General features: G+C 33.9%; 1 protein-coding gene across 3 annotated transcripts in view; it reads left to right on the forward strand.

The window, feature by feature from the left end:
• LYPLAL1 (lysophospholipase like 1) overlaps positions 1 to 25,662 on the forward strand; it is a 45,940-nt gene that overhangs the window by 2,494 nt on the left and 17,784 nt on the right. The window contains exons 2-5 of one of the 3 annotated variants that reach the window (XM_081224919.1): positions 2,065 to 2,164; positions 13,375 to 13,544; positions 22,649 to 22,764; positions 23,568 to 23,616. In XM_081224919.1, coding sequence (XP_081081045.1) covers positions 2,065 to 2,164; positions 13,375 to 13,544; positions 22,649 to 22,764; positions 23,568 to 23,616 — 435 coding nt within the window. Of the gene's footprint in view, positions 1 to 2,064; positions 2,165 to 13,374; positions 13,545 to 22,648; positions 22,765 to 23,567; positions 24,511 to 25,662 lie in introns of those variants that run through there. The other 2 variants (XM_081224921.1, XM_081224920.1) reach the window with 2 other exon arrangements.

Here is a 25,662-nt window from a genome sequence, read left to right on the forward strand (position 1 = left end):
TTGAACTGTCAGCAGCATTCGCCTTTCTTCTTGAAACACTCTCCTGGTTCTTTCTACCTGTATATGGATGTTGCACACTCATTCTCCTCTCCCTGGCCATTAATGTTGGGCTTCCTCAAAATTCGGTCCTAGGTCCTCTTCTCTTCTCCCTCTACATTTTTCTCCTCAGGCTAAATTCCATACAAGCCCACAGATTCTATTTTTATCTCCGTTCATGTGACACAAATATGTGTCTCCATTTTAGATCTCCTTTGAGCTCTAGACCTGGTTATCCAACTGCCTAATAGTCATTCATGCATTAATCTATTCATTCAAGAAATGTCTATTACATGGCCACTGTGCAAAGCACTGTTCTATGCTCTCAGCTCTTAAGAACCTGGATTTTGCCCTCCAGCTGGTTGTAGGTTGCTCAACCCTTCGTGTAGGATCTAGAATGCATTACAAAGGGGTACCTCACACTCAGCATGTATAGACCTGCTGCCTCCTGTGTTTCCTGTCTTGGTGTATATAGCTCTGGCCAAAAACCTCGCCGTCACCCTAGAAACCCTTCATAATTGACCCCTCATAGCTAATCTGTTGCCAGTTTCTTTTAATTTTATCTCCTAAATATCTCTAGTATCTATTTCTGTATACTCCACTGCGATCACTGTAGTCTAAGCATCTGTCATCTGAACAGTAGCCTCCGAACTATCCTTCCACATCTATCTTTGTCCTCCTTCAGGTCTGTCTTCACATAGCTTTGAGAGTAATCCTTAGAAGCATGCCCCCTTTCTGCCCCCCCCCAAAACCTTCAGGGCTTCTCCATGCTCTCAGGCTTTGTCGGGATGTTAGGATCCATCCTGCATTCACTGCTTTTCCCCTCATTTTCTACTTTTCACTTCTTCAATGCCATACTGCTTCCTGTACAGCATTTCAGCATTTGCCATATCCTGTCTGAGATGCTTTTCCCTGTGCACTTCAGTTTTTACCATCCTGTAGATCGCAATTCAAACCATTCAACAACTATCTACTGGATGCCTAGTTTGTGTCCTAGGCATCAGATGAACAAGTAACTCACTGGCTGAAACACAAAATGAACCTTGCCTTGTGGAGTTTATATTCTAGTGAAGTTATCCCTGAATCCTTAACTGGGTCAATTCTGAATCTAATAAACCCTTGAAGTATGAAGTGTCTTAGCTTTGCAGTGGTTACGTTTGTCTTTCACATTTGTTTATATGATTAATTGACTAATGTCTGTTTCTCACAATAATCTATACACTCCATGAGTATAGGAATTCTTTCTCCCATCACCTTCCCATCACTGCCTCTCTAGCAGTAAGCACAGTGTCTGACACATTAGTAGGTATTCAGTAGATACTTTTTTAATTGCTGCCTTAATGAATTGATTGATTAAAAATTAGAGTTGTTAACTTGAAAATTTTCTCTTTAGGACCACATAAAATGAACCTATAGTTCCTTCCATTTTTATGGAAATACACATATATTAATTCTTGCATGAGGCTTGGTTGTTTTTCAGCCATGGGATGTACAGTCATTATTTTAGATTATGTAAACATATTGCCAAAATTAAATTCTCATTTCTTCAAGTAAAAAATAAAAGTATGCTGTATACCCCTTTTGAAGAAATTTGTCTTTTTAACTAAGAAAATTGTTTTAGGTTGTTACAATTACAAAATTTTATAAGCACTTTAGGAATTTACTATTTTTAAGAGTAGAAAGAATAAATGACAGTGTTTAAAATCAGATATGGAAAGGATTTCTTTTTTAGAAAAGTCAATTGATTTATTTGTTCCTATTATATCCTTTAAACAAATGAGGAAACTTAAAACTCAAACAGGTCTTTAAAGTGAAGTCAGGAGTAAAATAATCAAAATTATTTCTAACTATTGATGGCTGATCAGTTATTTCCCATTAATAAATCGGTTTCTATACAGTTATTTTTATTTATGAAGATTTTTTAATTCTGTGTTCTAGCCTCTGTGTGACATGAAATTTATAGACTGCTTTTAAATACACTGTATTGTCAAACTGTTTTAACTTAATCTAGATTTTGTGATTCCTCAGGTGATTCTGGACAAGGATTGAGAACGTGGATCGAGCAAGTTTTAAATCAAGATTTAACATTCCAACACATAAAAGTTATTTATCCAACAGCTCCTCCCAGGTATGCAGTAATTTAAATCATTACTCAGTATAACTCTGTGGCATAAAGTATTTATAAATGTACCAGCTAGATGGTTTTTCAGCTTAATTCTGTATTTAAAATATTTTAAATTGGGGTTCTTTTTTCCAGAACTTTTTTTTTTTTTTTTTTTAGCAATTACTCTGTTAGACCAAGTTTTGCTAGGTGTGTAATTTATTCTTTGAAAAGCATTCCCTGAAGCTCTTAACTTAAACTTTGTCCCAGGCATAGTTTACAGGACTCTGCTTTCTGTGGCCCTGCAGATTGCTCATCTTTCAAACTCTTTTCCCCTTCATTCACCCCCTAAAGAAACTAATAACTCAAACAAGGATAATCTTTCTAATAATTCAGTTAAACCAGAGTTCATAATCTCTGGAAAAAGGGGTTTGTGGCATTCTTTCTACACATAGAAGGTTTTAGAAATAATTCTAAGCTTTTTGAATCAGTAAACCAGAATAGGAACATGGCATCAACTACTTAATCCATATTTATACAACCTGTAGACGTGTTTAACAAAATGCACAATCATAAGACTGGTATAGTTTTGAAGTCGAACTGCTTTTTTATGATTATTAAATTAACATCTACATGGTCTTTTAAACTGGGATTTACAAGTTTTTTTGTGTGTGTAAGTGAAATATTGTGCTGAACTATGCAACCCAACTGACTTCCCATAATCTGTTCTTGATTTGTTCTTATTAGCACACTGTGTACTTATGCAAATGCTTTGATTTATTTTTCTGTAAACTTAGTATTAAGGAGAAGTATTGATAGAAGCAGAACTTCAAGGACCTTTTCATATCTACTGTTAAAAATTTACTTATCTGCGTTGATAGAATTGATAAAGGTAGAACAATAAAATGGTAATTTTGTTTTAAGATTCAAAAAAAAAGTTATTATTTTAATATAATTTTGGAGCAGTTTAGTATTTTGATAGTGAAGATAAAAGACCTAATGGCCAGTGGGTTATTTTTGTGCTGTAAATTGAAGGTCTTTGAAAATGTCCGAAGAGCTTATTATTTACTATTGGTTTTTAGGGTGAGTGAAGTTAAGAGGGAGGAAGACAGTGGTATTTCCCATGGGAATGGGAAAGATAAGTTCAGTTTTGGCTAAATATAAATGTAATTGGCTGATAAAATTGAATGGAAGGTCATTGGAAACATGATTCTAGGAATTACTATTTTTCGCTTATGAATATCATGTCACCACCAATTATGATATGAATTCTAGACCAGTGTACCTCATACTTAGGCCACAGATATTTCTGAGAGTCCAGAATTCTCCATGTGCTCTAAAGCATTATTTGTAGGTGCTGTTGTGATTTAATAAAATATAAAAGCATTGAAATGTTTACTGAATTCATAGTAACTTTTTATTATATGTTTTCATAGTCAATAGCTATTTGGACAGATCAACAGACATTTTAGACCGTGCTATCAATGGAATATACTATAAGCTACATATATACATTTAAAATTTTTGACACCAAATTAAAAAAAAGGAAGAAGAAACAGGTAAAATTAATTTTAATAGCTTATTTTATGTAACCCTTATATCCAAAATATTATCATTTCAACATGTAATCAATATGAAATTATTAAAATGATATTTTACATTCTTTTGTTCATTTTCCTGTCGTAGACCATTTTAGTTTTTATCCTCAGTTTATCAGTATGCATACCTATTTATCTTATTTCTTATTTTCCTTCAGGAAAATTCCTAGAAAGTGCTCAGAGGTCTTAAAGTCAATTTCTGTTTGTTTAGGGAATTAGCTTTTCCAAATTGTTTTCCAAAAATGGAACAATTTGCATTATTTAACTTAGCCTGTTATTAATGTAATGTGGTTAGGTTAAAAAAATAGTAGATTGGGAATTCCCTGGCTTTCCAGTGGTTAAGAATCAGTGCTGTCACTGCCAGGGCTCCCTGTTTGATCCCTGGTTGGGGAACTAAGATCCCACAAGCCACGTGGCTCGGCCAAAAAAAAAAAAAAACAAAAGTAGATAGATAGATAGATAGTTATATAAATAGATAGGGATAGATGTGTGATTTTTTTTTCTTGTACACTCAAAATTTTTTTAATATTTTTTCTTGATCACAAAATTAATTGTTGCCTTTACAGTGATACCTACTTTATAATTTAACAGCCTCTTAAAGAAGACTGAAAAGAAAAATATAGAGTTATGTCAAAATAAGAACAGACTACCAATTTGTTGATCAATTTTTTTTTTTTTTTTTTTTTAAAGGTTTATTTACTTATTTATTTATTTTTTGCGGTATGCGGGCCTCTCACTGCTGTGGCCTCTCCCGTTGCGGAGCACAGGCTCCGCGGCCATGACTCAGGCTCAGCGGCCCCGCCGCTCCGCGGCATGTGGGATCTTCCCGGACCGGGGCGCGAACCTGTGTCCTCTGCATCGGCAAGCAGACGCTCAACCACTGCGCCACCAGGGAAGCCCCTGTTGATCAATTTTAAGCTTAGTTAATGGGTATGTGCTTTGGAAATATATTTGAAGTCACTTTTATGTTATAGTTAGACATTTTTAATGCCATTTATCTTTCAATATATCATATATTAATAAGAGTGAAGCATATGTAATACATATCTAAAGTGACAAATACAGTAATAAATCAACAATAAATCCACTTGTTATTCCTTGTAATTAGTTTGAATGAAAAATCTGGTATGTACTATACAACGTGGAATCTTTGAGAAACCAGTACTTCAGTTAAAGAGGAAAAGTGAAGACTTTTAGAAATACGTCATCTAATTCTTAATTAAAATAAAATTATAAGGGCCATTAATGAAGAATTTGTCAGTTCTGTGTCTTAATTTTCACGTCGGAAATTAACAGATTTGACTAGATCTCTAAAATCACTTGCAATGATTAACTTTTTGTATTTGGGGACCCTTCAGATTTTATCTAGTAAAGATAGAGTAAGAACCAGTAGTGTGGGACTTCCCTGGTTAAGAGTCCACCTGCCAATGCAGGGGACACAGGTTCAAGCCCTGGTCCGGGAAGATCCCACATCCCACAGAGCAACTAAGCCTGTGCACTACAACCACTGAGCCTGCGCTCTAGAGCCTGTGAGCCACAACTGCTGAGCCCACGTGCCACAACTACTGAAACCCACGTGCCTGGAGCCCATGCTCCGCAACAAGAGAAGCCACTGCAATGAGAAGCCCGTGCACTGCAACGAAGAGTAGCTCCTGCTCGCCGCAGCCAGAGAAAGCCTGTGTGCAGCAACAAAGACCCAACGCAGCCAACAGTAAAAATAATAAATAAATAAATAAATAAAACGCAAACTGGGTTTATATGAAGTTCAAAACCAAGCTAAACAAAAATCATTTAAAAAAAAAAGAACCAGTAGTGTAATGCTCATCGTCTTTTTTGCTGTACTTGTTAGGCCAATAGGTGAGGGAAATACCCAAGATGGTAATATTATTCAATAGCAGATTGAAGATACATGGAAGTATTGTGGTACAGTATTTAAGAATGCAGTTTTTGGATTAGGCAGACCTGTGATTGAATCCTGATTTCTCTACTTAATGTTGTAAGATTTTGAGCAAGGTATATTGCCTCCCTAATGGTGTCCCAATTTCTTGAGCATTAAAGTAGAGATAATTGTATCTACCTCAGAGTTGTGAGAATTGAATGTATAACGTACATAAATTCTTCAGCATGAAGTCTGACATAAAATAAGCACTCAATAAATGTTAGTTACTTAGAGTAGTCTATGATATCCTTGTGGGCAAGATATAGAAATATCCAAAGAATTACAGATAATCCTTGAGGAAATTTTCCAGAACTGTGTTTCTGGGTTGTATTCTTATTTTAATTTAGATGAGGAGACAGTGCTCAAATCTCCAGATGATATCCTCAAAAGAAATGCCCAGTCATGTTGTTTGCCCATGTTTTTATTTGGTTGTCTATCCTTTACTTACTGATTTGTTAAAGCTCTGTATTTTTTTAGATACAGCTTGTTGTTGTTAGATGTATGCATTCAAATATCTTGTCCCTGTCTGGTTTGCATTGTCACTCTCTTAATGAAATCCTGTGACCAGAAGTCCTAATACGTTTCTTTAAAAGTAAAATTTACGGTGAAATGCAAACATCTTAAGCATACAGGTCAATCAGTTTTTATGAATATATGCACTTGTTTACTTCGAATATAGAGAATGTTCCCACCATCCCAGAAAGTTTTCTTGTGCCTCCTTCCAATCAATTCCTACCACACATAGATTACCATTGTTCTAATTTCTATCACTGTAGTATAGTTTCGCCTGTTCTTGAATTTCAACTAAATGGGATAATTTAACCTTCTGTGTCTGGCTTCTTTCACTCAACATAGTGTTTATGTGCTTATCAGTAGTTCATATAAAAATTTTTGAGTAGATATTATGTGTGAATATACCACACATTTATTTATCCATTCTACTGTTGATAGACATTTGGATTATTTCCAGTTTTTGAAAATAATGTATGTCACTGCTATAAGTACTTTTGTGTTTTGTGAACATATTTTAATGGATTCTTACCTGAACTCTGTTCTGTTTCATTGGTCTATTTTTTGAATTTTATGCCAATATAAAACTGTTCTGATTAATATAGCTTTATAGGAAATTTTGAAATCAAATTGTGTAAGTTCTCTTGAACACTTTTTCATCCTAGGTTCTTTGCATTTGTATGTAAATTTTAGAATCCACTTACCAATTTTACAAAACACCTGTTTGGATTTTGATTAGAATTGCATGTAATCCACAGCAGGTTTATTTACAGAAAATTGATGTCTTCCAGTCCATGCACATGGTGTGTCACCGTTTATTTAGATCTCTATTCATTTCTCTCTGCAGTGGTTTAGACTTTTCAGTATAGAGGTCTGTTGCCAAATTTCTTCACAAATATTTTATGTTTTTTTGTGTTATTGTAAATGGAATTTTTTTTTTAATTTAAATCTCTAATTTGATTGTTACAAGTACATAGAAACACATTTTATACTTGTATCTTGTTCTTATATCTTGCTATCTTCCTAAATTCACTTATTGCTAGTAGTTATTTAGTAGATTCCTTATGATTTTTGTGTAAACAATCATATCATCTATGAATAAAGGCAGTGTTACTTTCTCCTTCCCAGCCATCAATAATTTATATGATGGTATAGTTTCTCGGTGTTTTGAAAAATTCTAAAAGTAATAAGATTCAGTCAGTAGTGCCTCTACTTTTCAATTCACTGTTTTTCCCAATGAAGTGCATGTTTATATTTTTCACTAAACATATATTCTGAAACAGGGTTAGGCACTCTTGATTTAGGTTTAGTAATGGGTTCATCTTTACTCCATCACTTAGGATTCATACCTGAAGCATGATATTAGGAGATCTCTCTCCTGATAACAGTGGATCTGTACTATAAGTACACTCCACTGGCAAGGAACCCTCATTAAAAAATGCTATTTTGAAGAAATAGTATACTTCTTTGGTAAGTATTTTAAATGGTACATTTAAATATCTATTAGTATGTAAAAGCTTATTTTCTTAGAAACATGTTCTTTCTAAAAAAAAATCAACAAAAGAAAATTTTGACCTTTTTCTAGAAATCACAGAATGGATATTACAAGAATTAAACTCAAAAGATATTCAGAGCAAAATAAAATAATTTTAGGTATCCTGTTAGGTATTCTGCTGACAAAAATTATTCCCAAATCACAAATGATTATTGGCATTCATCGTTCAACAAATACTTGTTCTTGCCACTGGGGGTATCACTGTGGAAAAGAGCATTACAGGGAGAGGGAATGTCAGGTGCTAAGTCCCTGGATCAGTAGTGAGGTAGTCCTGAAGAAAAATGAGGGAAATGTGCCTGGAACCTAGTGAATGTTGGGGGAAGAGCAGTGAAATGAGCACAGAGAGGAAGCCTGGAACCCAATGATGTTATCTGAAAGGTTATGATGACCTTTCGATTTTATGACTTACAGGGAACAAAATTTGGTGTCAAGCTGAAATGTCAACTCTTTATATTTTTAGACCTTGGACATTCATTCCCATTTAATATTTTACCAGTGTATAATGGTTTGATTGATTGATTGATTGATTGAGGAGCCACACGGATGTTCTTTGCTAAACATTTATTTATGGTGGTAATGTCTGAGCTGTTTTATACCAGCTAATAAAGTGGTTTATTTGAGGAAGAAGGTGAATGAGTATAATATATGTGCCAGTTTGTTTACCTGCTTTAAAAGACAATCTTACTTTCATGCTTTATTGAAAGGTTTTTCTAACATCTTAGGAAAATTATGCATTCTTGATTGTTTTATTAACAAAAAAAGTTCAAAATTATTCTTTGTCTCATCACATTTTTCCTATTATCTCCTTTGAACAGAATTAATTTTCTCAGAGAACTGAGAGAACAAAAGGCTACTATATTAGTAAAACTTATATTCTATGGAACATCTATCTCTAATTAAGTAAGGTACTGTCAAAGACAAAAAGTTAAGTTAATGTCATTTTTTTTCTATTAATGGCTGAGTTCCCAGAATGATTCATATTTTAGCCTATGATATCATCCTTATTTAAGTGCTTCGACAGGCAAATAAACCCTTAGAGAAACAGAAGAAAATGAAAAGGGAAGTAGAAACAAGTCAAAAAAGTACCAGTCTGATTCAGGCTTTAGTATGAGTGTTGTATATTGTTTTCATTCAGAAGATCACTGTGATTTAAGTGACAATTTCAATAGTTTGAGAGTTCTTTTTCCCTAACAGTGACATGAATGCTATATGGAAAGCACCTGCTTTCATTTTCAGAGTACTTTAAGAAAGTTAATCCTGAGAAGGGATTCTGGGAGGTGGGAGGATAGAATGCTTTCTGTCTTCTCTCCCGTTCTGATTCCAATTTATCTACCTCTCTTGAGCCAAGCAGCTTCTGAAGTCAGAAGGCCTACAGGAATGAGGGAGAATTTAGGCTCTGTGGGGGTCCCCATAGAGAGCTGGTGCAGGATTTTATCTTCTCTGCACCCAGTGTACCCACTTAGAGCCTGCGGAACGAGGCAGGAGAAGCCTTAGGTAGGGCCCAGAATGTGGCCGACCCTGGGAAGAGCACAGTCTGCAAAACTCTTCCCACAAGGACTTTTTTTTTTTTTTTTTTTTTGGTTACGTTGGATCTTTGTTGCTGTGCACAGGCTTTCTTTAATTGTGGTGAGCGGGGACTACTCTTCATTGCGGTGCTTGGGCTTCTCATTGCGGTGGCTTCTCTTGTTGCAGAGCACGGGCTCTAGGCATGCGGGCTTCAGTAGTTGTGGCTCATGGCCTCTAGAGTGCAGGCTCAGTAGTTGTAGCACACGGGCGTAGTTGCTCCACGGCATGTGGGATCTTCCCGGACCAGGGATCGAACCCATGTCCCCTGCATTGGCAGGCAGATTCTTAACCACTGCGCCACCAGGGAAGTCCTGAAATCCCACAAGGACTTTTAAGGGGAATTATTTGAAACTATTTAAGAATTTACTAAATATTTGATAAATTTCTTAGAGAGACAAAGAAGATTAGATATCTGAGAATAGGCAGGACAAGTCTGGAAGACATGTGGTAATGATGGTAGGGAGAGGGGGCCCACCTGACTCCACCTCAGAACATATTCTAAAACCACTGTAAATACAGTCGATATGATCCTAACACAGGGGTAGATAAATAGATCAGTGGAACAAAATAGAGCCTTTCCCAACCAGAATTTTCCACCTGAATCACAGAACACACAAAATGACTTCTCATTTTCTTGATTTTTGCCTAGGATAGAACAGAACTAGTACCAATCTAGATGCTTTGGAGAGCAGCCCATTCATTATAGATAGTAAATGTATTAGGTCATTAGGTTTTAATTCTGTTATTTACCTAGGTTGACACAGACTAGATAATTCAGACCTATAATATGGCAAAGGTAGAATTTCACCTTTGTGAGAAAAGTCTTTGTTTTTTTGTAGTAGTTCAGGCACAACTGGCTATCCATTTGGGAGAAAATGAATTTGAACCCTTAGGTCACTTCATGTATGAAGTAAATTCCAGAAAAATTCAAAACTTAAATGTAAGAATGAAAACAAAAATCTTAGAAGAAAATCTTGGATTCTATATGTAAAAATGTATGGATTGAGAATACCTTAAATAAATCAGAAGACCCAGAAATTTAGTTTAATACAAAAAAAAAGGACAGATTATATCAATTGTAAAAGTCTTTTATTTGGCTTTTTAAAAAAAGATAGATACTTTAAATACATTATGTCAATATAAAGAAATTGATTTGAAAAAATACTTGAAATACAAATGAAAAATATTTATGGCAATAATACACAGATGCTGTTCTAAACTAATAAAAAAAATCAAAACCCCAATAGAATAAAATAGCCAACGTTATGAATAAATAATTCCTTTATGTGGCGTTCTGGAAAGGCAGCACTAATCTATAGTGATAGAAATCAGTCAGCGGTTGCCTGGGAAGTGAATGGGACTTGCTTGTAACTGGGCATGATGGAATTTTCTGAAGTAAAGGAAATGTTCTGTATCATAATGGAAATACATTGGCAGAAGTCTTTGAACTTTGTATTTAAAATGTGTGCATTTATATATGTAAACTATACCTCAGTAAAGTTGATTTTAAAACTATAGTTGATACCCTTCAATGGTAATATTTTAAAGTATGTTAGTATCTATTGTAATTAGGGTAGGGCTGTTGGGCAAAAGGATGTTCTTAGACCTTTCTTGTAGAAAGGTGAATTTTTATAGCCTTTGTGGAAGCAACTTTGAAACATCTATTAAGGTAAAAATCATACCTCTCAATCCAGTAGTCCTATTTCACAGACTCTGTTCCATAGGAATAAAAGTCCCAGTATGTAAAAACATGTACGTGAATATGTTTGATGCAGAATTGTTCTTAGTGGCTAAAACCTGGGTACCAAATATTAAATGCCCATTAGTAGGTGAAAGGCAGATTAAATTGTGGAACATCTTTATTATATTATATAGCTATTTAAAAGGATGGGTAAGAGCTATATCAGATGAAAGGATTTCCATGAGGTATTGTTAAAGGAGAAAAGTATGACACACATAAGAAAACCAAATAAGCTTATTTCATTTTTGAAAAGCAAATGCTCTAAAAACTATAATGTAAAGAAACATGTTTTAATGTATGTGCAAAGAAAAACATTCCAGATCATTAACATAGTTTACGTAGTGTGAAGGGCAAGGATGTACGATGGGGTGGGAGAGGAGAGGAGGAATGGAGAGATGAGCAAAAAAATAAAAAGGACTTAATTGGAAGATATCAAAACAATACACACACAGACAAAATAGCCTGTATTTGCAAGATTTCATGCATGTGCATAAACTAGGAGAAAATGTTAAGATTTTATGTACTGACTTACAGAGATATTTGTAATATACATTCAAATTTTAGAAAGTATGTTACCAAGTAAAGTTTATAACACGATTATATTTTAGTAAATACGAGGTTCTCTGAAGATGAGTTCTTGTTAAATCTGAGTCGGAGCAACTGTCTTGTTTCCAGATTTCTTTCACTTTCTCTGAGAAGGTTTCCAAAATATTTCTCTTGACTTTTAGGCTCCTTAAGTGGATATCCGTTTATTTTAGAGTGTTAAGACCAATACCGAACAACAGTTGTGTAGTTCTCCTATTCCCTTCAGCGCCACCCTTTGGTCCTAACAGTTGGATGTTTCTGATGGTCAGATCTGCACAGACTGCAGAGTCCTTTTGCTACAGTGGTTGAGAGAATGAGAATTGAATAGTTCTCTCTCCTTGGGTGTGCCAGGATTCCACTTGGTTTTTCACTAAAGAAAATGCAAAGAAGCACATTCAGATCTCAGCTGGTGTCTTTCAGCCCTCCATTTTTTTGTTCTGGCTGTACACTTTATGCTTTTATTTCACTGACTCTGGAGGGTGAGAATATATAGCTAAATTTGAGATGGGGCAAAGTAGTAGAGGTGTTGGTCTAGGAGAAACCCTGCATCTGTGGTCATCACTGGTTTAGATTTCTTTCAAATTATAATGTATACTTTTGTCACTGTTTGTGTTTTCTGTGGTCTTCTTACTTATAACATAAAACTGTTTTTCACGGTCACATGAGGGGAAAGCAAGATTTGCTAAGTGAAAAGTTGTCATCTTTGGAAAACTATTGTTCTCCATGTGTGTCTTCTATATCCCCATAAACTTCTGTGTGTTTGCTACAGGAAGCTCTAAGAGTGTTTTCATTCCCTTCATTTACCTTTACCAACATAAGACTTGATACAGGACCCCTTGACCCCATTATAATTGATTAAAACAATATTTGGAATACCTTGGGATACACACAAACGTGTGCATACACACATGTATACTTAAAATAACAGAGCATCCAGAGCAAGATTCACTAATACTGTAACCACCCCATCTCATACTTAAACGTAAAGCATCTTATAATAGTCTTGTTGAACAAGACACCCAGTTCAGGGCATCTTATCACATAAAATGTTTTTAATAAAAGTCCAACAAGGCACCCAATTTGAGATCCAAATGATGCAAACAGGGTGGAATATCTGTATGATAAGCACTTCCAAAGATTATTTGTATCCCATTAAACTCATTTCAAGGTTCCTGAGAAGATTTAAAAATAAAATAGCTCCAACTCTTGATTAACAAAACAAAACAAAACAAAAATACTGTGAAGACTCCTATTCTAAGGATAATCTACCTGGATGTGATCAAGAAACCTTTAAATTACTAACGTAGCCTTCATACTTATGTGCTACAAACTAACCACCTTTTGAAAAGCATTTTGGTAAATCATATTTTCTACTCTTGAGGCATTGACTTTTTGCATGGCCAGACATTATTTATTTAGCTGTAAATATTTAAATAATCATTTAAATTGAGTGGAAAAAATAACATGCACACACAATAAATAATTACCCTTTTTTCATGGGGATTTTCTGGAGAATTTGTGAAACTTAAAAGATGGAGGAACTAAGATGATGAACTGGCATTAATAAATGTTAATAGAACCAAGGTAAGTATAGAAGAGTTAAGGCAATCAGCATGGAATATTTTTAATGTGAATTATTTAACTTTTAAAACTTGGAGGAAATTGTAATTATTCAAAACTAATTTTTTAGAAATTAAAACATCTATTTTAATTTCTTCTTTTTCTTTTTTTGGTTTTAAACAGGCCATATACTCCTTTGAAAGGAGGATTCTCCAATGTATGGTTTGACAGATTTCAGATATCTAATGACTGCCCAGAACACCTTGAATCAATTGATGTAATGTGTCAGGTGCTTACAGATTTGATTGATAGTGAAGTAAAAAGTGGTATCAAGAAGAACAGGATATTAGTAGGTAAGATCTTTAGATGTTGAGAATTTAAATACTTTTTTCACTTTTAGGTAATTCTATACATTGAATTTTACTTGGAACATTATTTAGAAGCACTTTGTATATCATTTGACCTATTCACACTTTCAGATAAACTTTACATATTAAGAATTTTACGGGTAATAGAATTATAAGCAAAAGCTCATGAAACTTTAAATGATTTTAATAATAGCATACTTTAAGACTCCCATGGCGGTAAAAATTTTCTTTCTACTTTAATTTTCAATTAAGAGATTATTCATTCCAGTTTTTAAAACATTTTATTTTAATTAGCTTAAAATTTATATGTTTAAACTACTATCGCCATAATTAAGATAAATTAGAGTACATAGTCAAAATATAACATCAAATTCGTGAAAAGTATACTCTTCGGAGTTAATATTGTAGGAATAAGGTATTCATAAACTTTTGTTAAACATGTCTTTAGCATTCTCTCTTCCCAAGGGGATATAGCATGCCTTTATATAAGCTTTATTCTACTTACACCCCTTTCTTTTTCTGCAATCATAAAATGCATAAACTATTTTATAATACATACAAAAATAAGATAAACTGTATAGAATGTGAATGATACAGGATGGATTTTTGTTAAAGAGTTATTTCCCAATAACTATTTAATTTATGATGAGTTGTATTTAATGTTGAAATTATAAAGCAAATTAAGTATCTTCATCATGTTCTAAACAACATTAAAATGTACATTGAAATCCTGTGTAGACAGGATTTGGGCAAATTAATAAACTTCCTTTGTGTTTATTGAAGTACTAAACTATTCATTGAGTTGAGAAGCAATATGATATAATGGATGGAATACATTTTTCTGTCTTGGCTTCAGCATTCACTTCTGTTAGTTAAAAGCAGTGTGCCCTCCAGTACAGTAACATCACCTTTCTGGGCCTCTGTTTCCTCATCAGTGTTTAACTCTATATTTCTATGTTTCTCTGTTTAACATCTGTGTCATAGAGATAAATACAGAACGTTATGGGAGTACTGGGAAGAGCATGGTGAAGGGGCACCAATTCAGTCTAGGGCATCATGAAACAGTTACAAGATAGAATTCAAACTATGTGAATGTGTAACAGATTCTGTCATTCAATGATTTAGCAAATATTTTCTAAGTTTCTAAGTACTGTGTGTCTGGCAGTAAGTTAGCTGCTCAAAGACACACCGATAAATAGAACAGGAATGCCACAGTTGCTTACAACCTAGAAGAGCCCATGAGGTACTTAAAATGGTAACTGTAAGGCCAGCCAGCCTTGATGATTGCCCTCAAGCAGTATAACTGACAGCTCTTCAAAGGGAATGATCATCTGTATTTATTTTTATTTCTCAGGACCCATCACAATGCCTAGCACAGAGCTAAACATTTATAATGAGTGGCATGACCTGATCTGTAAATTGATGACTTAAGTAGTTAAATATCACAGGAGTTCAGATGAAAAGAGGTCATAAGTATTTGGGGCTATTAGAGAACAATTTAATAGGAAAGTATCAGAAGCATTTGAGATTTTGAGATGTGCAAATAAATAAAATTTTAACTATTATAGTGTAGAGGTCTAAACATAGAGAGTAATATGAATGGTAAATAGAAGTAAAAAAAAAAAGTAGTGCTTGTTTTTGTCTGTCTGGATGTTAGATGGCTTTAGCAGAAAGTTTGTTGTCTGACTGGAAAATGCCTATTGATCTGATAGCTGGACTAACAGCCTGAAGAGCATAATGGTATAGTGACCAAAATGGGTCGAATCTAAAGTCCACCACTGCCTAGCTGGTTCATCAGTTAATTGCCTACACTGAATTTCTGCTACCTCATCTGCAAAGTGGGAATAGTAATACTATAAAAATACTATTTTACTGGGATATGATGTTTGTAAAACAGTTGGCTCATTTTACACTCTCAATAAATACTTTCTGGTTCCCTTTTATCCTTTATTCTATAGGTAATTGAGGAGAGATGATTGAAGTGTGTCTTTGAGTCATATAGTTAGTTAGGACTGTGCTTTAGGAAAATTAATCTGGCAGAAGGGGTAAGTGAAGAGATAAAAATTTGGGTATGGGAAAACCAGTTACTGAATTTATGATTATAGGGTAATGAGATCCTGAAGTCATGCAATGACAGTGGGAAAACACAATATTAGTACTATAAGAAATTGCTTTAAATTAAAATTGTAAAATCTTCATACATAAAAACATAGAAAATATACTAATCGTACTTCTAATGTATGTGTTAAAAAACATATCGCGTTGAATTGTAATTGCTTGTCTGCTTGTCTCTTGCCCCATCCCTCCTCCTTGCCCTTCCCTGTATCCATCAGTTACTTCATCTTATTCATCTCTGAAAAGACGTTATGGATTGTTGTAAGGTCGGAGAGCTGATAAGACTTTTGAATCTGGGTTTACTTCATTTCAAAGCCCATGGTTCTTCCATTTAACTGAACGCTTGTAAAATTCTTAATACATCTTGTCAAATTCCTTTCATGAAAAAAAGGTACCAATTGATACTTCTCCCACCTATATTAGAATGTCCATCTTATTATACCTCGCTGAATAATATTGTCTTGAAAAATATTTGCTAAAAATAAGTAAACAAAAGTGGTAATTAATATGCACTTAATTTGTTATTTTCCTTTTAATTCTGTTTATGTTTTGACACAAGAAAGCTATTTTTAATTGTCTATTTTTTTCCAAATAATTTCTCAGTTTAAGAAGGTATTTCTCTAGGACTTGAATAAATATTCAAATAGGTATTCTACTGGCTTTTCTATAATTTTTTAAATATTTAATTATTTGATTCATCTGGAGTTTGTTTTAGTTTCTTTCTACCATATCATGGAAGGTTTTAATTATTTTCTGAAGTACCAAGAGAACCTTGTTAAAAGATGATCTTATTTATAAAGCAATCAGTAATGTGGTCGATGTTTTATCAAAGCTCCACTGAATTTTTAACAAAATTTCATTTTGGAAGGGTTATAAACTATTATATTATAAAATTATAAAATTTGAAATTTATTACAAAATGCATATAATAGGATAGTTATATACACTTATGAATATAAAAAATTGGGAAAGAAAAAAATGCTTTTTTAGAATTTGTGAGGTGAGCTTATGAACTCCTATAAAGCCTTTTTCCTAGCTTGAGATATGAAAGAGACGACAGAAGTGCAGATGCAAGGTTGTTTGTCCTTGTTACTTTACTGTTAGTTATTTAACCAGTCAATGAAAATAAATCTTCACTTACATTTCTGTAGAGTTAAACAAGTATGCCAAAATACATGCGATTATTGACCTTCTTTTATTATGACAAAACATTACTTATACTACCTCCTTTTTCTTTACATGGATTAGCTATTGATGCATAGAGGAAATAGCATTCTAGTCCTATAGGGATTTTCTCTTGTAGTTTTTTTTTTTTTGTCCTATTGATCTAACTGAACTTCTCACTTATTTGAAAACATGGCACATGAAGCAAAATATCATTATGTATTCAAATATTTGTACATGCATTTCCTGAGTTCTGAATATCATAATTGCAAATGCATGACTGCAACTGACAGCAGTATAACATGGTTAAGAACTTGGGCTCTGGACTCAGACTGCAGGTTTCTAATCCTAGATTTACTATTTTGTAGGTATATGAGTTTCCTTAACCTCTGTGTGTGGATGATGATAATGGTACTTATCTTACAGAGGTGTGATAATTCAATTAGTCAATTCATGTGAAATACTTAGAAATGTGCTTGGCAGGTAATATTGAAGAAATTTTCTTGCTGTTATTAAACACTCTCTATACCACCTTCCGCATGGTCTCTCCAGACAACAGAAAGGCCGTGCTGGACCAGTGCTGCCCTGTGGAGACTCAGGAGCTCATTGTTCCTTCCCTACCAGCTGTTTTCTTTCCTCGGTAGTATATGTGCTGTGCTTCCCTCTTTCTTTTTCATTCCTCATAGATTCTTTAAACAGAAGTTACTGCTTCATATTTTTCTACTGGTTTAATCCTTTTGTCAAGTGTCTATTATAGAACATTTTAAATTAAGTAAGATTTAAATGCTATTTATAACATTTTAATGAAGGAGGGATCCAATGGGACGTCAAAGCAAAGTGCATTTGAGATGCGAGACACATATACAAACAACATAGGTTATTTTAAAAAATTAATTATAAGAGGAAAAACTAGAAAAATTAGAAGGTTAAAAAGGAAAGGTACTTCCCTGGTGGAGCAGTGGTTAAGAATCTGCCTGCCAGTGCAGGGGGCACGGGTTCGAGCCCTGGTCTGGGAAGATCCCACCTGCCGCGGAGCAACTAAGCCCGTGTGCCACACCTACTGAGCCTGTGCTCTAGACACGAGCCACAACTACTGAGCCCGCACGCCACAACTACCCACACACCTAGAGCCCGTGCTCTGCAACAGGAGAAGCCACCACAATAAGAAGCCCGCGCACCGCAACGAAGAGTAGCCCCCGCTCGCCACAACTAGAGAAAGCCTGCAGGCAGCAGTCAAGACCCAATGCAGCCAAACATGAATAAATAAATAAATTTTTTAAAGGAAAAAATAGAGATAGTAGTACAAAATTGTTATCCTTGTTGATTTTGTTTAATATGTGATAAAATTTCAGATTTAATATCACACATTGTGTCCTCATGGAACTCTTTTCTCTGAGATTGTAATTTTAACCAATATAGCTTTGTAAACAAAGCTATTCTCTATATTTGAGTAGGTGGCAGCCCATTCTTTTTCTGTGGTTTTATTTTGGTTAGTGATATTATATTAAACTTAGTTTAAAAACAATGTTTTTATAGAGTATGATATACCACCTTTTCTAGGTAGTTTACACAGCTTAGGTCAAAAATGAAACTTCTCATACTAAATTTAATTTCCAAATTGTTAATGAAACTTCTAAGTGCTGGAGTACCAAAAACTATCAAAAGTTTTACAGTATAATGAGGGAGATAACAGAAGTAAAGTGTTCTAAAGAACAAGTCGATTTTGGGGGGAGCTAGGAACTGCTTCTTAGAAGAGATAATTTCCAATTGAGTTTTAAAGAATGAGTGAGAATATGACTGGTAAACAAATAGGGAAACACATTCATGAAAGAAAACAAGGGACACATTAAAATCTCTCAGGAACTACTAGTTTGATAAGCGCTTCAACTCCTAGGATTATTGAATTATATACAGAGAATGACATGATCAGATGAGCATTTTAAAAAGATTACACTGACAACACTGTGGAGGCTGGCTAGTCTGAAGTCCGGGGGAATAGGAAGATGGCAAATGCAATAGATCCAGTAGAATGATGAAAGACCAACACGTACAGTGTTTCACGACTTTGGAAACAAAGGATGAGTAAGATTACACTTAAGAACATTGCAGTCAACTGGGAGTTTAGCTAAGAAAAATCCTTTGTTTTCTTGTTTTCAACAATGGAAATATATTTCTTTCTTAATGGAAAGGATAAACTTTGGTTAGAAAGGAGGAACTGGGCAAAAGCTTTAAATGTGTTCCTTGGAGACATTCGTAAATCCTTACTATGCATATTAAGAAGATCAGGTATAAGAAAGTTTATTTTTATATAATACCACACATGATTCTACAGAGGGTATGGTAAAAATTAGGGGAAACACAGGCAATAAAATAGTGACTTTTAAATTACTTTCTGAATTTGGCAGCATAGCTATTGTTAAAACCTGGATTCAGATTCTGTATTCTGAGAAAATTATTAAGAATATAGTTTAACACTATAATGTGTTTAAATTATACACATTTTTTCATATACAGTATCTTTCTTGACCCTTGTAATAGGTGAAGTAGGAAATTAATTATTCTCATTTCAGATAAGAAGAAACTAAAGTTCAAAGAGACTGCTGGCTAAAATAGAGTTGGGACTAGAACCCAGATCCTATGCATTGACTTAGGAACTTTGTACCATAATGAGATTCCTTTTTCTAACCACTAGGTGGTGATAATTTGTTGTTAAGAGAAAACTGACGTAATTTAGATTTAACTTTGATCTAGGATGTATAGAACCTGACAAATGATAATGACCAGATTATTGGTATAGTTTTTCATGTTCTCTGATAATATTATCAGAATTTTGAAGCAGGGATAATCAAGTGCTTCTGGAATTACACCTGAATAATTTACATGGATGCTCTACATACCCATTATGATGCTCTAAATACCCATCATGAGGAGAGCGGTTAAGGAAGTAATGGCCTATTAATACAACTGACTATTATGTAACCATTATATACTATATACATACATTTAGAAGACACTTAGTATACTTAGTATGTGTTCAAGGAGTAAAAAAATAATATGGAATTTTGTAATTCTGTTTAACGACATTCAAATCAGTATTACATGAAAGTAAGGTATAAAATTGTACATATAGAGTGAGTTTAACTGTTAAAATGAATTTTTAAAAACGTCAAAATTATATGTGAGTAGTGAGATTTTAGATAACCCATTTTCTTTATTTTTGTATGGTGGAAATACTTTACACAGTGGGCATATATTAACATATTAATTTTATAATAAGATTTAAAATTAAAATGAAGGGATAGTTGCAGTTACCAAGATGAAACCTAGCTCCACAATTTCCAGGCTGACTTTCCTGACATTATATAAGTTTCTTTTGAAGCTCTTGGAGGGAAAACTGGAGAATGATAGCATCCTTCTACTTTCTTTTAACATATATATATCTTAAATAACGTACGTTTCTTCAGCAACAACTATCAGAAGTTTTAAGGCTTGGGACTGCTGTTTTAACAGCTCTCCATAGAAGATGATAAATATTTTGTTTACCCTGTCAATTTTATATGAGAGAAAATATACAAATATGGTGGGCATAATTTATATATTCCCAAATTTTTGAGACTTTATCACAGTTCATTCTGAAAAATAATTATACATAAAGTGGAAAAATTGTTGCAATTTGGTTGGAGGGTGGATTTTATTCCATTTTTAAAATCCTATTCAATTGACGGTAAACTTGAATTGTAAGTTCCCTGCCTCCCCCCCGCACCCCCTCGCCCCCGGACTTTGTTTTCAGATAGATTAGCTTAGTTTTCCCAGTACAGTTCTTATACATTATTACTGTTTTATTTAATTTAAAGACTTCATAAAAACTAGGTTATTACTTTTTTAACATGTTTTATTCAGCCTGTTAATTTTAAACGTATGTTGAAATGTTAACTCTTGACATTTTAATGCTTCACCAGCGACTATAAATATACATCATAACTATTACCTACAATGAGTTTACTCTTTGGTATTTACTTATTGAACAGTATATTTTATATTGCATTTTAAACACTTAGATGAAAATTGAATTGAAATAACTAGTCTTTTGTGTTAAATTTTCTTCCAATAGAAAAAAATACATAAAGTCCCTTTCACACCGGTGTCCGCAATGTTAAAGGTGACTGTATTGTCAAAGATCGCTTGTGAGGAATTGCAGGCTACCTCACGAGATTATAAATGGACAAGGAACTTAGATTGAATCTTAAAATAATGAGTTTTCAACGAGTACATTTTTCTTCATTATAAATTAGGAGAATTGAACATGAGGTTAAATGTCTCAAGGATGCCTTTGTTCGTAATGGCATTTCATACGTGGGAAAGTGTTTTCTTTCTTAGTTTTGTTGCTGTTCTTGTTGCTGTTCTTGCTGTGGGGGCTCGGAAATCCCATAAAATGATTAACTTACCCTAGTCAATAAAAATGCAGTGATGGGGTGGGTGCATTTAATGTGTAAAAATTTTCTCAGGTGTGATTTTATAATAATTTTTAAATATGTTTTTGCTCACTGGTCTATTTTTATTCACATTTTATCTTTGTATGTTTTTTTAAAATATCGCATTAAAAGATCACATTTAATGATACTAGCCACATTATTTTTTTTTTTATGGAACATTAATTTCATTTTGCTCCATTTATGAAATTTAAAGCTTTTTTTCCATCATTGGTGCAGCTTAGATTATCTAGAACTTCATTGTCCCATATGATAACCCCTAGCCACATGTATTTAAACTCAGATTTTAACTAGGTAAAATTAAAGTAAATGTTTAATTCCTCAGTCATGCTAGTCCCATTTAATATGTTACTTAGGTACATTTGGCAAAAAATATAACTCAAGCTCTTGAATTTCTCCAAAAAATAAAAACTGTGTTCCTCCAGCCTTGTTATCTGTAACATATGGATTTCTTTTAAATCGTGAGATGTCTTTTAACTCTCAGTCATGCTGGGGAATATCACACCGAGTCTCTAAGCTGAAGCTGGGCCATCCTCTCTGCTATGTCACGTCAGGTACCTACCTCCATATTCTGTGTTGTGTCTGTTTTCGCCTTTGAACAGAAGGGTCCAGGTATTTTAATCTGCATATCTCTGGTGACTAGTGTCACTCCAGTGACAGTGTTTGGCACATAAAAGACAATAAAAATTTGTCAAGTGAATATTTTTTCCCCAAACTCTTTTTTAAAAGGACATATAGGTATATATGTTTGAATTATACTATCACGTCAGTTTTCAAAATAATATTACAATACAAAGATGTTTTATCTTTCTCACCAAATTTTTGATCATCCTTCCTAATTCAGAGATCACTGAGCATCTATTATATGGCAAACTCTAGAAATATAATCCTCATGGAGCTTATAGCTTGGCAAGTAAGACAGAAAGGTGCATGTTATTAATTGTAGCTGCAGTGTGAGGATTCCTACAAGCATAACCAAAATGTAAGTAGACACTAGAAGTTTAAATAAATAACACTTGTGCTATGACTCATATTTTGAAATATAATAAATATTTTTACTTGATGACCAAGATTTCTTTTTTCAATTCTAGCTCCTTTTATAACAAATTATTTTACCAGTGCTGACATAGATAGAACAGTGTTATTTACTCATAGCAGGTTTTTTTCCATGAGATCTAAAGTAGGCTAAATTTCTCTTTAGCACTGTATCTCTTTTAGGTCTCCAAATATTTCTGGAAGACTGACATAGCTATATCTTGTTCTAAATTATCGTTAAATATATTCTGCTTTTTCTGATAAGTGAATTTTTGCTTGTTTTAGGAGGATTTTCTATGGGAGGGTGCATGGCAATGCATTTAGCATACAGAAGTCATCAAGACGTGGCAGGAGTATTTGCTCTTTCTAGTTTTCTGAACAAGAAATCTGCTGTTTACCAGGTAAGTTCCAGATTTTAAAAACAAAACAGAAAAAAAAATGAGACATTCACACATTGAAACTAAAACAACATTGATAATTACACAATAACAGTTGATTCACAGAGCATTCCTGGTAATTCAAATTAGTTATATTGATACATTCCATCTGGTCATTCATGTTTAGGAAGTGCCTTGTACAGAGATTATTGTTAAGCAAAGTGTCAAAGAGAAAAGGATAAAAAATATGTGTATGCTATATATGTATCCTGCATACATATTAAAATATAGATGATTATAACTAGGTTTGCTTATTATGTCATGAACATAATCAAACCAAAGAATCAGTTACATGGCTGATACCTATTTTTCAGCAATATCCTAATTTATGAGTATGGCATATTATAGTGCTGCAGCCTCATTACCAGAAGTAGAACCAGCAGGTATGGAAATGAGAGCAAGAGTGCTATTTTTTCCTTGATTGTACCTGAGCTCTGTGTTCCTCCCTCTTTCCACTCCATGTGAAGAGGTTTGTCTTCCCAAGACACAAGGTTTCTTCGGGAAATGCTTTGACCATTTTTGAGACAGTCCTCTACGGAGTAAATTCAGATCACGTACAACTGCAGCTCCAGTGGTGCCAGCAACCAGCTAAGCTCCTGGTCCTGGCCCATCAATATGTACCTGAGAGAGCTCTACCACTGCCTCTTTTCCGCTTTAAATGTTGAAGCTTTGGTTAAATTGGAGTTTTTCTGCCCCCTCTGATTTCTAAGAATAATGTTCTTAAATGAATTTCTTAAACGTCTCCATTTTTGTGTTCTCTTCTCTAGGCTCTTCAGAAAAGTGATGGTGTCCTTCCTGAATTATTTCAGTGTCACGGTACCGCAGATGAGTTAGTTCTTCATTCTTGGGGTGAAGAGACAAACTCAGTGTTAAAATCTCTAGGAGTGAGCACAAAGTTTCATAGTTTCCCAGGTGTTTACCACGAGTTAAGCAAAGCTGAGCTAGAAAAACTGAAGTCATGGATTCTTACAAAGCTTCCAGACTGAATGAGTCAAGATTGATTTGTTAATATATAAGTAATGTCTTTATGAAAAGTGATTTTTACTGCCAAATTCTAATTTGATAAACAATAATTAAAATATTAAAAAATATCAGCAGTTTACTGACTTACTAGTTATTGAAATGCTTAGCACCATAGAGAGTAGTATAATCTTATTAATGGTTAACGTTAATTTAGGCAAACGTCTGTGTATTATTTGTCAGAGACATTTTTATAAATATTTGAAGGCCTTGTAAGTAAGTAAATATTGAAATATTAGAAAGTACTTAAACTAGATTAAATAAAGGCAATGAGAAACCAGGAAAAGTTTTAACGTGATATTATTTTATCTTTGTTATCACTTTCTTTAAATTGCCTTTCTGCAGATATTCATGTTCCTGTAGTTTTTGACAGAATAACATTAGTACCCCACATTTATAGAGTAGTTTCCCAGTACTTCACCTGATCATCACAAGAGCTTGATGAAATAGACTGAGCAGTTGTTACTGGTATTTTATAATAGGGATAGAAGGATTGAAAACTTTCCCAAAGCCTCAAGAGTGAAAACTAGAATCCAGATCTTCTCGTCCCAGTGGAGCTTCCTTTCTCTGAGACCAGATTGCTGCTCTGCCCCAGTCCTAGGGTTCCGGTTGCTCTTCAGATCCTTGTCAGCACTCAGTGTGGCCAGTCTTTTCAATTTTATCCATTCTAGTGGGTACACAGTGGTAACACTTTGTGGTTTTAATCTGCACTTCCCTAAACTAATGATGTTAAGCAATTTTTATATGCTTATTTGTGATCTGTATAAACCCTGATGATATCTCTATACAGATCTTTTGCCCATTTTTTAATAGGGCATTGTAAGAGCTTGCATTGTAAGAGCTGTTTATATATGCTGGGTAAAAATCCTTTGTTAGCCAGATGTTTTACAATTTTTTTCCCTTAGTCTGTGGCTTGCCTTATTTTCTTTACAGTGTAATTCAAAAGAGCAGAAGTTTTTAATTTGATGACGTCCAGTTTATTCATTATTTTTCATTTATACTTTGTGCTTTTGATGTCATATTTAAGCAATCTTAAGAGATTCTAGGTCACTAAGATTTTCTCTTATATTTTCTTCAACTAATACACTCCTTTAGTGCTATAAATCTTCCCGCAAGTATTATATTAGTAACATCCCACGATTTTTTTATGTTTTGTGTTTTCATTTTCATTCAGGTAAAATCTTTCTAAATTCTCTTTTGATTTCTTCTTTAACCCTTGGGTTACTTAAAATTGTGTTATTTTGTTTCAGTATATTGGGAATTTTCTAGAGATCTTTGCTATTGATTTCTAAGTTAATTCCATTGTGGGTCAAGAGAGCATACTTTGTATGGCTTGAAATCTTTTAAATTTATTGTGACTTGTTTTATAGCCCAGAATATGGTCTATCTTGGTAAATGTTTTGTGTGCACTTTAGAAAAATATGTATGATGCTAGTGTTGGGTGGAGTGTTCTCTACATATCAGTCAGATCAAGTTGGTTGATATCCTTGTTTAAATCTACTATATCCTTGCTGATTTTCTGCCTGCTTGTTTTATAAATTATTGAGAGGGGAATATTGAAAGTTGCAAGTATAACTGAATTTGTTTCACTTTGCCATTCCCTCAGTTTTTGCTTCATGTACTATGAGGCTCTATTATTAGATGCATAAACATGTAGGACTATCATGTTCCCGTGATGAACTGGCCTCTTCTTCTTTATGAAATGATCATCTCTATCCCTGATAGACCTTTTTGCTCTAAAATACTCATTGTGTGATATTGATATAGTCCTTCCAGCTCCCTTTAGACTAGCATCTTTTTCCATACTTCTCTTTTAACCTATTTGTGTCTTTATCTGTAAAG

The sequence above is a fragment of the Mesoplodon bidens genome, assembly GCF_964165515.1.
Source record: "Mesoplodon bidens genome assembly, chromosome: 2".
In the NCBI taxonomy this organism is placed as follows: Eukaryota; Metazoa; Chordata; class Mammalia; order Artiodactyla; family Ziphiidae; genus Mesoplodon; species Mesoplodon bidens.